Here is a 10,639-nt window from a genome sequence, read left to right as displayed (position 1 = left end):
AGAACCAATCACTAGGAGTATTTATTTAAGATTTTTGAAAATGAAATAAAGCCAACCACTTAGTAAGTAGGGGTATGTATTTAAGATTTTTTGAAAATGAAATGAAGACAAGATGCTGGTTCGATGTGAGGAAAGCTTCCTGGAAGCGTCTCTTTCTTTTCAAGTCAGTTGTCCTACTGTTGGCTGATTTGTTGTTTAAGAAAAAATACTGTTTCGTTAGGTTAAAAAAGTACTGTATATAACACCAGCGAACGGGGCGTTTACCCGACCCACCCATGCCGTGTCTTTATTCGCGGCCGCCGACCTCCGGCGCACGAAAAAATAGAAAATTCCCCCAAACCCTAAGCCCTCTCTGCCCATCTGTGTACTCCGAATCTGCTCCCAACTCTGCTAGGGTTTAATGCCCGCGTGCTCCTCACGCATTCGGCCCGCTCGCTGATCTGCGCCTGTTCGCTTCCGCTAGGCTCTAGGGCCCAGGCCCTAGAGGCGGTTGGAGTGGCGGCACGACGAAAGGGGGGAGGCGGATGCAGACGGAGGCGAGGGTGGGGATGGCCGCCGCCACGATGGACGGCAGCGGCGCCGCCGCGGCCGCCGCGCGGAGGTACACGACGCAGCAACAGCAGGCGCAGGCGCAGCTGCAGCACCACCAGCCGCAGCTCGGGACTATGCCCCACCTCCTCGCCGGCGGCGTCGCCGGCGCAGTCAGCAAGACCTGCACCGCCCCGCTCGCACGCCTTACCATCCTCTTCCAGGTGCGTCTGGACTCCCAAGGGAGGGCGGTCTTGCTTCTGCAGTTCTGCTCGCCAGGCTGCTCAAATGCTCAGAGTGCGACCTCGTGTGTAAATAGCAGAGTCGGCTAATATTTCCTCGGGTCTTTATAACTAAGCCACGGAGTACGTCGCATCTGTTTTTTGAATGAATTGGCTGCAATCCTACAAGAATTCGCGAGGATTAGTAACCATAATGTATTATTGCATTTTGCTTTGGCAACAGACAACTTGGTTAGCTGCTCAAAGGAATGGTGATCACATAGTTGCTTTGCTGATTTTGCCAGAGAAATCCTTTATAGTGTGGATTAGTCTTATTGTTCTACTCTTTTGCAATATGATTGTGTGGCTTTAGTGAAATTTATGAATTGTGCGTGCAGGTACAAGGAATGCACTCAGATGTGGCTACAATGCGCAATACTAGCATATGGCGTGAAGCATCCCGCATTGTCTATGAAGAAGGTTTTCGGGCTTTCTGGAAAGGGAACCTTGTTACCATTGCCCACCGATTGCCTTACTCTTCAATTAGTTTCTATGCCTATGAGAGATACAAGAATGTAAGTGCAGGGCTTTTTGGATAAAATTCTGAATGGTCATCTCTCCCACTGATGGTATGGGAGTAATTTAGCTTTATTATTTCGGATGTGCAGTTGCTTCAGATGCTACCGGGTCTTGAGAAGAATGGTGGATTCGGTGCAGACGTTGGTGTTAGATTGCTAGGTGGTGGTTTATCAGGAATCACTGCAGCTTCGATGACGTATCCACTGGACTTGGTGCGAACACGTCTTGCTGCTCAGGTAAGATACTGTTACCAGTGCTGGATAAAGTTCTGTAAAAACTATTCTAAAATGTTTAGGTGTAAAATAAATTTGATTGGTAAGATTGTCATTCACTTGATATGTCGGTACACGAGTGGATTTCCTTGTAGAAGGTTATAGTCACTGTTTTAACTGGAGTGAAGTTACAGCCTGTGCCTTTTCCTGTAAGTTTTTGCCTACCCCCCAAAAAAAAGAATAGTTTGAGTTTTATGATTTAGCCATGTACTTATCACTGTTTGGTGTGGGCAAATAGGTGCTTGCAATTCAATTAGGGTGTGTTTGGTTTGGTGCCCATATGTGCCCAAGTTAGCCAAACCAAAATCTGGTTACTTTGAATAATTTTGGCCCCCATTTGTTCGTGCCAAAATTTGGATCGGTAGTCTTCTAATTTGATACCTTAGTTCATTTTGGGTTGGCTAAATCCTGGTCTATGAATTTGGTGGTCAAAATTTGGTAGAAAAATGAAACATGGACAGAAGTTGGTTACAACTAGACTGAACAACATATCTGTCCATACCAACCTGCATTCCCGTCAAACCACCTTTTGCATTGCTTAAGCACCTAGAAGACATTGGGGATGTTTTTTATTGAGCATGCTTTAAGCATTTGAACTATAGACTAAACTAACAATTTAACAAAGTTTCGCATTGTTAAGCTAGGTTTTGCAGCACTGATGACTGATATTTTTCCCCACTGAATGGTTGTAGACAAATACTGCCTACTACAGGGGCATATCTCATGCTCTTTATGCGATCTGTAGAGATGAGGGTGTCAGGGGATTGTACAAGGGTCTTGGTGCCACTTTACTGGTATGAGCATTTCCTTTTTTTTTCCTGCTTATTTGCATCATTCATTCTGTTATGTACTTACATTCTCTGATGATTCTATAACTCTCAGGGAGTGGGCCCCAGCATTGCAGTAAGCTTCTCTGTGTATGAAACTTTACGTTCCCATTGGCAAGTAGAGAGGTAATTTTGAATTTCATGTTACATATGGACATATGGTATCAAAGTCTTATCCTTGTGCTTTGTAATAGTTTTACTTGTATTGACATTTGATCTTCCAATCAGGCCATGTGATTCCCCTGTCCTGATCAGTTTGGCTTGTGGAAGTCTTTCAGGAATTGCATCGTCAACTTGTAAGTGATTAAGGACCTGGATTGTTGTTACTGTTCAATAGAAAAGTGTGAACGAGAACCCCCTTTGTTTGACTAGAAAATTCCTCATTACTTTGTAAGGAGTTGTTTAGTAAATGATTTGTGTGCCTATTAAATCTTCCACTTTCAGAGCCTTTTCATTTTAATTGGGTTACTTGGTATCTTTCCCCCACATTGAATTTCATGAATGCTGCCTTTTAATCAGTCAGTTTTTTTTCACTGTAACACGCTTCTTTTTTGAAGGAAATAACTAATGGCCTGCTAAAGGTTGTAAATTTAGTTAAGCACACAATGATTATTTGGTGTTCATGTTTTTCCAGTTACATTCCCATTGGATCTTGTGAGACGTCGCATGCAATTGGAAGGAGCAGCCGGGAGGGCTCGTGTCTACCAGACAGGACTTTTTGGAACCTTCGGACATATTGTTCGCACGGAGGGTTTTAGAGGCCTGTATAGAGGAATCTTGCCCGAGTACTGCAAAGTGGTTCCTGGTGTTGGCATCGTATTTATGACATATGAGATGCTTAAGGCCATCCTCACAGGACTGGAATCTGATGATTAGATCTCTGCAGTTCTGTCATGCTCCGCAATTTTGATATATGATGTCAGAATAACATTTGAGGCTGATTAGAGTGGGAGAAATATGAGCATGTAGTGTTAGGGTTTAGAATGTGCTAAGCTTTGCAGTTTGTGTTATATGGTTACAGATCTTTATGTAGTGCACCATGAAAGATTCCATAGGTCTTCCAAAAAGAGTTTCTTTTCACCTCACCATCATTTTGTGTATCTTCACAACTTTCACATTGTAATGGTACATGAAGCTGTTGTCAAGCCTGATGATCTTCATACCTGTGAGATATGGTCTCCAATTTCACCAATGTTATAGCAAGGTTGATTAATGGTGGCAAGAGAACTGTGAATAGCCTTGATATATGTTTAACCTGATATTGACCATGGATCTGTTTCTTGTATATCAGTTTGGGAACTTTGATGTTAGCAAGATTTTCGTTGCAAATGTTCGCCCATCATTTTGTGAATGGGAACCCATTGGCTAGCACTGGGCCACTTCATTTTGTTTACTTTTTTTTTCTTGCTTTGGAATATATATTGTTTGTTTTGATGAGTTCGGGATTGATCCAATGACCCAAAAGAAGGCAAAACTTGCATTCCTTTCGTTTCCTTTTTTCTTGCTTTGGAATCCAAATTGTTTATTTTGATGAGTTCAGGATTGATCCAATGACCCAAGAGAAGGCAAAACTTGCATTCCTTTGGTGTATGCGGTATTATTGGTAATGTTAGCTCAGCCCCACTGTTTGTTTATTAAGGGAATGATTTGTCTTTACCTCATTTGTTGTTAGGGGTATTCGTATGCTGGGTACTTCTAGTCAGGTTGTAATTCTGCTCACGGTATTTTCTTGCTGCTTAGCCCTTGCTTACGTTACATGCAATCAAGAATAAACAATTAAACCTGCACACGCATGAGTATACACTTCATCATTATATTACTGTGTGTGACAGTGCATTACATCAGTGCTTTTGGGCGATCTTATTACACTTGGGCATCGCCAATTCCTATTAATTCGAGCAAATACAGCTCCTTTTCTGATTTACTCCGACAGGACCTCTTTGAAAACTCAAGGTCACCGAAACTGAATCACTATGCTTCCATAGCCAACTTCATCTCAATATGTATGTAACCTTTGATATCCATATGATCTTTGTGTTGCGTCCGGCATGGACATTGTCTTTTTTTTTCCTCTCTTATTATACAGGGAAGCCTCCTGTTAGGCGTATATGGTTCAGTGTTTGGCGAAGGCCATACTTGTTGACGGCAGCATACGCAGTTCTGAAACCGTCACCATAGGCCGTTGATGTGTCATTGGCAATCTGGTGCATGAAGAACTCGCCCAGCTTCTTCTCAGTATGAGATATTCCCCCTTTCTTGGACGATGTTGGTGGATAAGACGAAGAGGAGGACGAGGCATAAGATGATGAAGGCTGCGCGTGCCTTGAGGATGACGGAAGAATCTCTGATTCCAGCCACAGGTAAGACATGACCTGGCATATACCTTCTTCAACCTTCACGTTTAGGTCTCGGTAACCTGAAAAAGTGAAAAGTACGATTCAGTAGAGCTTTTGAAAATATTTTTCAATCAATTTCATAAAGAAGAAAAATGGAGCTATGAATGTTCAGTTGAGTAAATTTGTTCATCCATGTACCTTTGAGGCGCAACCACCCGTGCATCAGTTCATGGGCGAGGATGGAGCCTGTTAGTAGCCTGCAATAGCGTTGTGACACAGATCATGCACTAGCCATAGAATGTGAAAGAACCGCAGTATCTGAATCAAGCGTAAATTGCCTGACCTGGGGAGGCCATACAAGACAAGTATTGCAGTAACTTCACATCTCCTAGTCAGCTTTCGTGGCTGAGTTCTCATGTCTAGTAATCGGTTTCCACCAATTCTGGGCCTCCTAAGTATCTGCAGAAATAATGCACAGTCAAAAGGGCAGAATCTGTCGGTTTCATCGACTGCCATGCTAATCGAAACGAGCAGTCTGAACTTAGGAGCTTCTTTTCAGTTCATCACAACGAGATAACCAGATAAGACTATCTTATTAGGATTATTGTATAGCCATATTGTGGTTAACCATCCTAGCAACCGTCAAAGTTTGAGTTGAACTTACACTGCTCACAGTCTGCTCCTCCGACAGACATAGGCCCCTTGTTTCAGGCATGTGGTGTGGGCCCTGGATAATGCAGATATGACGAACGTTAGTGTTTCCGAAGGCCGCACATTTTGCAGGAAAAAAGCCAGAAGAAATACTCACTCTACTCTCTCCTTCCATGGCTTCGTTAAGCGCTTGCCGTTCAACCAAGAGCATGGGTATCTGCTGGTCCAGTTTCATGTTCATCCCCTCATAGTAGTCTCTGATAGAATGGTACAGGGGTTGGCATTCACCGGTGTCCATGACTGCAGATCCCAGGCATTCCATGCACAGGCTGCGGCCGTCTCCCAATGACATATACTTTGTGTTCCTTGGCTGCAGAATTACAACCGAAAAAATTATGGTGAAAAATGCCTTTGAATATAATCAGGTAATGGATAGCCTAGTTTGAAAACAAGTAATCAGACTGCGACCACTTTTCTCTAGTATTTGTACCTCCATTTTCTCACAGCTGCAGCAACGTGGCGTCCTGTCATGCTCATGCAAAGGGCAATACTTCTGGCCCCAGAATGGATGGGCTCGGTACTCTATCAAGCCACTCCTGTTCGTTGGGATCTGCAGAAACACAAAAAGAATGAGTTTCTTGCACTGACAAACTGTAGAAATACTAATGCACATGCAGTTTATCAGTCTGCAGTGCAGATCATTCAGGTTCCGAGGAAGCCTTACAAACTGAAGGCAGACGTCACATTTTGGATGATGCAGCTCCTTGTAGCACAACTTGTGGTATGGATCTGTACCCAGCAAGGTGAACTGGAAAACAGGAAGAAATAATAATGGATATCATCTCTGATAACCAGGAAGAAACAATAACGGATATGATCATCCCTGATGACACTGAAACACACTTCCACAATGAAAGAAATGCAAGATACTCCCTCTATTCCAAATTATAAGACGTTTTGGCTTTTCTACATACATTTTCTAGGTATTAGCTCAACAACTTTTTTTTTTGACGCAAAATACAGGGGGGTGGGGGGTGGATCCCCACAGTTATGGTTTTATAAATAATTTAAAGGAGTGTTACAACAGTTATTAGCTCAACAACTTTGGGCATATATTTCTGAACTTTTTGATAGAAGGCTTGGTATGGATTTTCTGTCTATTGGTTAGCTGTGGCTTAGTAACAATAAATTCTTGTGTGCAACATGTTCTGTGCTGCAGCCCTATGGGGGCTTTGAAAACTGAGAAATAACCTTTGTTTTTAGGGAATAGCTTGGAAAGACATGACTCATGAGGTCTATTCTCATGAATCTAGCAATTATGTTACAAGAATGGGGTTTACTTTGTCCACAAATAAAGAAGCTGGAATTTTCTGTGAAGTTGGAGGAGATAAAATGTTTGGCAACAAGACCAGCAAGACTGACTGACTAGATCAAGTGGAGGATAGGTGGGATAAGCTGATGTTTCAGGAAGCTCTGAATTGGAAGACCAGAGAAATCCCAAAGGAATTGAAGAACAGACTGTCCAACAAAGTTGGTGACTGATGCCCATGCTAGCAGAAAGCCTTGGTTTAGTTTGGTAGTTGACGGTTCTTCAGCTGGTTTGGAGCTTTTAGTTGGTAGTTTTGATGCTTTTTGTGTTTGGGTTGTTGAACTGTTTGGAAAGGTGTGTTCAACCTGAACGCTGTAAAGGATGATGTTTGTCTTGGTTAATGCCTAAGACACGGGCAATGCCCTAGAATTCTAAAACTTAGATTATATTATGTCAATGTATCTAGAAAAGTCAAAACGTCTTATAATTTGAAATGGAGGGAGTAGCTTACCTCGGTCTCACGGATAGGGTGACCGCAGGAGATGCAGCGGAAGCACTGAGGGTGCCAGTAAATTCCCATGCAGCTCAAGTAATGGCCATGCCCTATCTCATGCTTGCAGCCTCCGCATACCCTGCAGCATCGACATTGACGGCGTTGAGCTGTTTTGGTGCAATAGAGACGAGGTGTATGATGAAATGGTGATGTGAGAGTGGCTAGCCTGTGCCCTCTAGGTTGGGCCTGAGAGGGAGCATAGGGGTTATAAGGCGTGTAAGGGTTCATGTTGAGACTGTCCTGTATGGCTCTTGCAAGATTTTCGTCGTTGTTGTCTCCCTTATGGTTTTTCTCTGCGCAGCAATTTGCAGCAACGGGGTGCCAGGATGAAACAATTTAGAGAAATTTATACCATGCTGACATGAAATGTATAGATGGATTCATCCATGTACCTTTGGGGGGTTTGACATCCTCTGCAAGAGACTCTGCAATTGCACGGTCCAATTCTTCATTGTCATTTCTAGGTGGATCATTCTGGAAACAGCAAAGAAAGATAGTCTTTAGCAACTGCTTGTTTGAAGCTAAGAGCTTAAGATGGTACTGCAATGAATGCAAGTTGAGTTGGATGTAAAAATGTGAAACGGCACTGTTTGGATAGATCAAAGAGCCATCTGGAGAGAGAGAGATGAATTGTATAAGAAGGGAGGAACGAAGTTATTAGTAGAGTAGTAGTACCTTTGGTCTAACTGGTCGTTGGTGCCAAAGCGCGTCCTCCTCTTCTCCGGCCGTCACCTGGGGCCGCCGGCGGTTCGGTTCGCCGGGCTTCGGTCCCTTCAGGAAATTGCAGAGCCACTTCGTGAAACCGGATCTCCTCTCTGTGTGCAGCGACATTAACATTAGATAGGCCAATCCAAATGTTGATGTACAGGATCCCACACATGGCTAAACCCGAAAAGCTGAGACTGAGAGCAACTTGCCACCTACCGTTTCCTGTCAGTTGACAGTAGGCAGGAAGGATGAATATCTTATTTATTATTATAAGCAAATTTGTTGTACTCCTATGTACTCCAAGAGTAAATAAATTTGAACGATTTGAAAATTTTTATGGTGAAGGACATTAGACCATTGCAATTCTACTGCACTCCCTTCATCAGATAATATGTAGTAAAAATGGAAGTTCATTATACAATGTAACAGTCAATAATATATACAGCAGCTGCGCTTGTACACCATCAGTAATTCATCACCCTCTGCCAAATTAGTTTTGTTTCCTTTTTTAACTGCTGTATATAAGATGAGGCCCTTAATTGGAGCAAGACTGAATGTATCTAATACTAAAAATAGAAGGGCCAGATATGTGTACCTGCACTGGACAAGAGCAACAAGCACATGGATACAACACCGTACGAAATTGCTTGGGTTAGCATGGCCCCCGCTCTATCCTGTGCTAATCAAAGTGATGTCTTCCTTCTATATTCTACTCCAATTGACAGGGCACGCAGTCAGGGTCAGTGAAGCTATCTTGTCAGAGCTCAGTTAATCCTGGATTATAAGAGTCAGTTTCAGTCCACTTTTTCCTCCCCTCTGAATAACATTGATGTATGAATGACAGTAGCTGTTAGAAATGCTCATCAGGTGATGCGAGTGGGTGGAGCCAGCCTGATGTTAGGATCAATCAATGAGCTAAGGTTGATCCGACAGAACCCTCTTTTCTAGGCTGAGCCCACGATAATAGACGCTTCTATGCTTGACTCGTTGCGTCATCGATTTAATGGTGACGAACCCAAGAGAGAACTTTCAGAAAAGGGGCAAGATGTATTGGGAGTCTAGTGGATAGCAGTCTCTAATGAAATTGGTTAGTCAGTGATTGGATGTTGACACACTAATCAAGTCGTAAATCAAATTCTATCATGGAAAGGATGAATGTTGACACACTAATCAAGCTGCAAATCAATTTCTATCATGAAAAAGGAGGAACCACGTACTCGGGCCCTTCTTTTTTTTTTTTTTGAAAGAACTCGGGCCCTTCATTTCAGAAGAAAGAAAGAACTGAGCACAAAGTAACCATGTTTCCTTGACATGGCATCCTTTATGGAAACCGAGAAAGATAGATGAAAGGCCATTTTGCTTTTTTTTCTTAAGTAGGATACCCATTTAGTGTTAAGTCAACATGGATTAAGCGAGAGGAAACAAGAAGGTAAGAAATCTGTTCAGACTTCAGACAACGACAGAGTGCTAGGCAACTTAATTTTACACATGCCGAAACAAAGCAGTATGTATAGTAGGATAACAGAGACAGGGTACTGATGGCGACAAGAACATCCGTAAATTAGGAAAGAAACAAGAGATAAGAGATTACCGTGGTTGCACCGACCACAAGACCGCGAGGAGTACGCCATTTATGCAACCGGCGCCAACACAGCATATATATAGACACGTACAGGGCGAGCACTGAACAAACTGAACCAAAAAAGAACGGAAGCAAGAGCTTGGCAAGATCAACGACGGCAATCGCGAAGAAGAAGAAGAAGAAGAAGGAAGAAGAAGAAGAAGAAGAAGCAAGAGCTGCACTGGACGGAGGAGGAGAGGACGGGGTTCTTAGAGAATAAAGCGGCGTGGTGGGAAGGCGCTGGCCGCGACAGAAAGAAAAGAATTGAAGGTGAAGCGAGCCAAGGGCGGGCGGCACGGCATCTCGCCTCCCTCCTCCAGTCCTCCTCTTGCTACGCGCAAAAGCAACGATGAGCGATCTTTCGTTATAATCAAATTCCCTCGCCGTTGCCAGTTGATGGATGACGCACTTGCGGCGAGCGCACGGGGAGAAGAATATATTTGGAAAGAAAGGGAGATAGGAGAACGCAGAGATTCCTTGTGTCAACGGGAATGTATGCTCGCATTAGCTCTTTCCGCTTTTCTGATCGTTTTTTTATGCCCTGCGGCGGGAAATGGAGGGTCGGTATGGAAATGTTCGCACCCAGGCGCTTGCGACCGCAGGCAGTATCCGCTTGCGAAAGAAGATTAATCCGGTGGCGTCTGGGAAGTGGGAAATGAGCGGTGGTGCCGTCGTGGCCGCCAACCCGCCGTTGGCATCGACGCCATGGCAGTGGCAGCAAGACCCGCCGGCCATTCGCCTAGCAACTGAGACCGTACCGCCGGTGCTCACCTTGCAGCGCAGGCCTCCTGAGCCGCAGGCAGACATATAGGCACGACCGGCGAGGGGGAGTCGCAGGATGACAGGGCCGCCACGCGAATCACGGTTCTTCTCGCAGGAGACATTCGCCAAGGGCCTGAGGAGCGATTGGGAGCTGCAAGCCTGCAACTGCGCAGCGTGGGAGGAGGGAAGTTGGGGGAGCAGCATGAAGCGGCGCAGTGTTCCACCGGATCGAGGACGGCAGTTGACGGGCAGCGCCGCAGCGGTATGCTGTG

General features: G+C 44.2%; 2 protein-coding genes across 6 annotated transcripts; one reads left to right on the top strand and one right to left on the bottom strand.

Annotated features, from left to right (window-relative positions):
- The first annotated feature begins 283 nt into the window (after nucleotides 1–283).
- LOC136501927 (uncharacterized) lies at nucleotides 284–3,792 on the top strand. Its single transcript, XM_066497446.1, has 7 exons — nucleotides 284–752; nucleotides 1,148–1,324; nucleotides 1,418–1,564; nucleotides 2,293–2,394; nucleotides 2,483–2,553; nucleotides 2,656–2,723; nucleotides 3,062–3,792. Exons 1-7 carry the CDS (start codon nucleotides 525–527, stop codon nucleotides 3,301–3,303), a joined length of 1,035 nt encoding a protein of 344 aa, XP_066353543.1. The 5' UTR covers nucleotides 284–524; the 3' UTR covers nucleotides 3,304–3,792.
- A 430-nt stretch (nucleotides 3,793–4,222) lies between these two features.
- LOC136547959 (LIM domain-containing protein HDR3-like) lies at nucleotides 4,223–10,429 on the bottom strand. 5 transcript variants are annotated; one of them, XM_066539654.1, is made up of 13 exons: nucleotides 9,576–10,427; nucleotides 8,580–8,758; nucleotides 7,952–8,091; nucleotides 7,669–7,750; nucleotides 7,443–7,569; nucleotides 7,235–7,355; nucleotides 6,139–6,222; nucleotides 5,905–6,024; nucleotides 5,572–5,784; nucleotides 5,428–5,490; nucleotides 5,107–5,222; nucleotides 4,962–5,020; nucleotides 4,223–4,843 (listed from the first exon to the last, which is right to left on the bottom strand). In XM_066539654.1, the coding sequence occupies exons 2-13, from the start codon at nucleotides 8,641–8,643 to the stop codon at nucleotides 4,506–4,508; spliced, it is 1,527 nt and encodes a 508-aa protein (XP_066395751.1). In that variant the 5' UTR covers nucleotides 8,644–8,758; nucleotides 9,576–10,427; the 3' UTR covers nucleotides 4,223–4,505. The 5 variants fall into 5 exon arrangements, with proteins under 5 accessions (XP_066395751.1, XP_066395732.1, XP_066395757.1 ...); XM_066539635.1 differs by having other exon boundaries at nucleotides 7,235–7,569; nucleotides 9,576–10,429; XM_066539660.1 differs by lacking the exon at nucleotides 8,580–8,758 and having other exon boundaries at nucleotides 9,576–10,426.
- Between the last annotated feature and the right edge of the window lie 210 nt (nucleotides 10,430–10,639).

This window comes from Miscanthus floridulus, chromosome 1 (genome assembly GCF_019320115.1).
Source record: "Miscanthus floridulus cultivar M001 chromosome 1, ASM1932011v1, whole genome shotgun sequence".
NCBI lineage: Eukaryota > Viridiplantae > Streptophyta > Magnoliopsida > Poales > Poaceae > Miscanthus > Miscanthus floridulus.
The sequence above is the reverse complement of the archived record's forward strand: the minus strand, read 5'-3'. Positions and strand labels throughout refer to the sequence as shown.

Bases quoted from the DNA above. Each gene is read 5' to 3' on its own strand.
- LOC136501927 (XM_066497446.1), top strand. From the start codon at position 525: ATGCAGACGGAGGCGAGGGTGGGGATGGCCGCCGCCACGATGGACGGC. The intron at 1,325-1,417 runs GTAAGTGCAGGG...TCGGATGTGCAG, and splicing joins CCTATGAGAGATACAAGAAT to TTGCTTCAGATGCTACCGGG. The intron at 2,724-3,061 runs GTAAGTGATTAA...ATGTTTTTCCAG, and splicing joins AGGAATTGCATCGTCAACTT to TTACATTCCCATTGGATCTT.
- LOC136547959 (XM_066539635.1), bottom strand. From the start codon at position 8,643: ATGCTAACCCAAGCAATTTCGTACGGTGTTGTATCCATGTGCTTGTTG. The intron at 7,570-7,668 runs GTACATGGATGA...ATTGCTGCGCAG, and splicing joins GGATGTCAAACCCCCCAAAG to AGAAAAACCATAAGGGAGAC. The intron at 4,844-4,961 runs GTACATGGATGA...TCACTTTTTCAG, and splicing joins CGGGTGGTTGCGCCTCAAAG to GTTACCGAGACCTAAACGTG.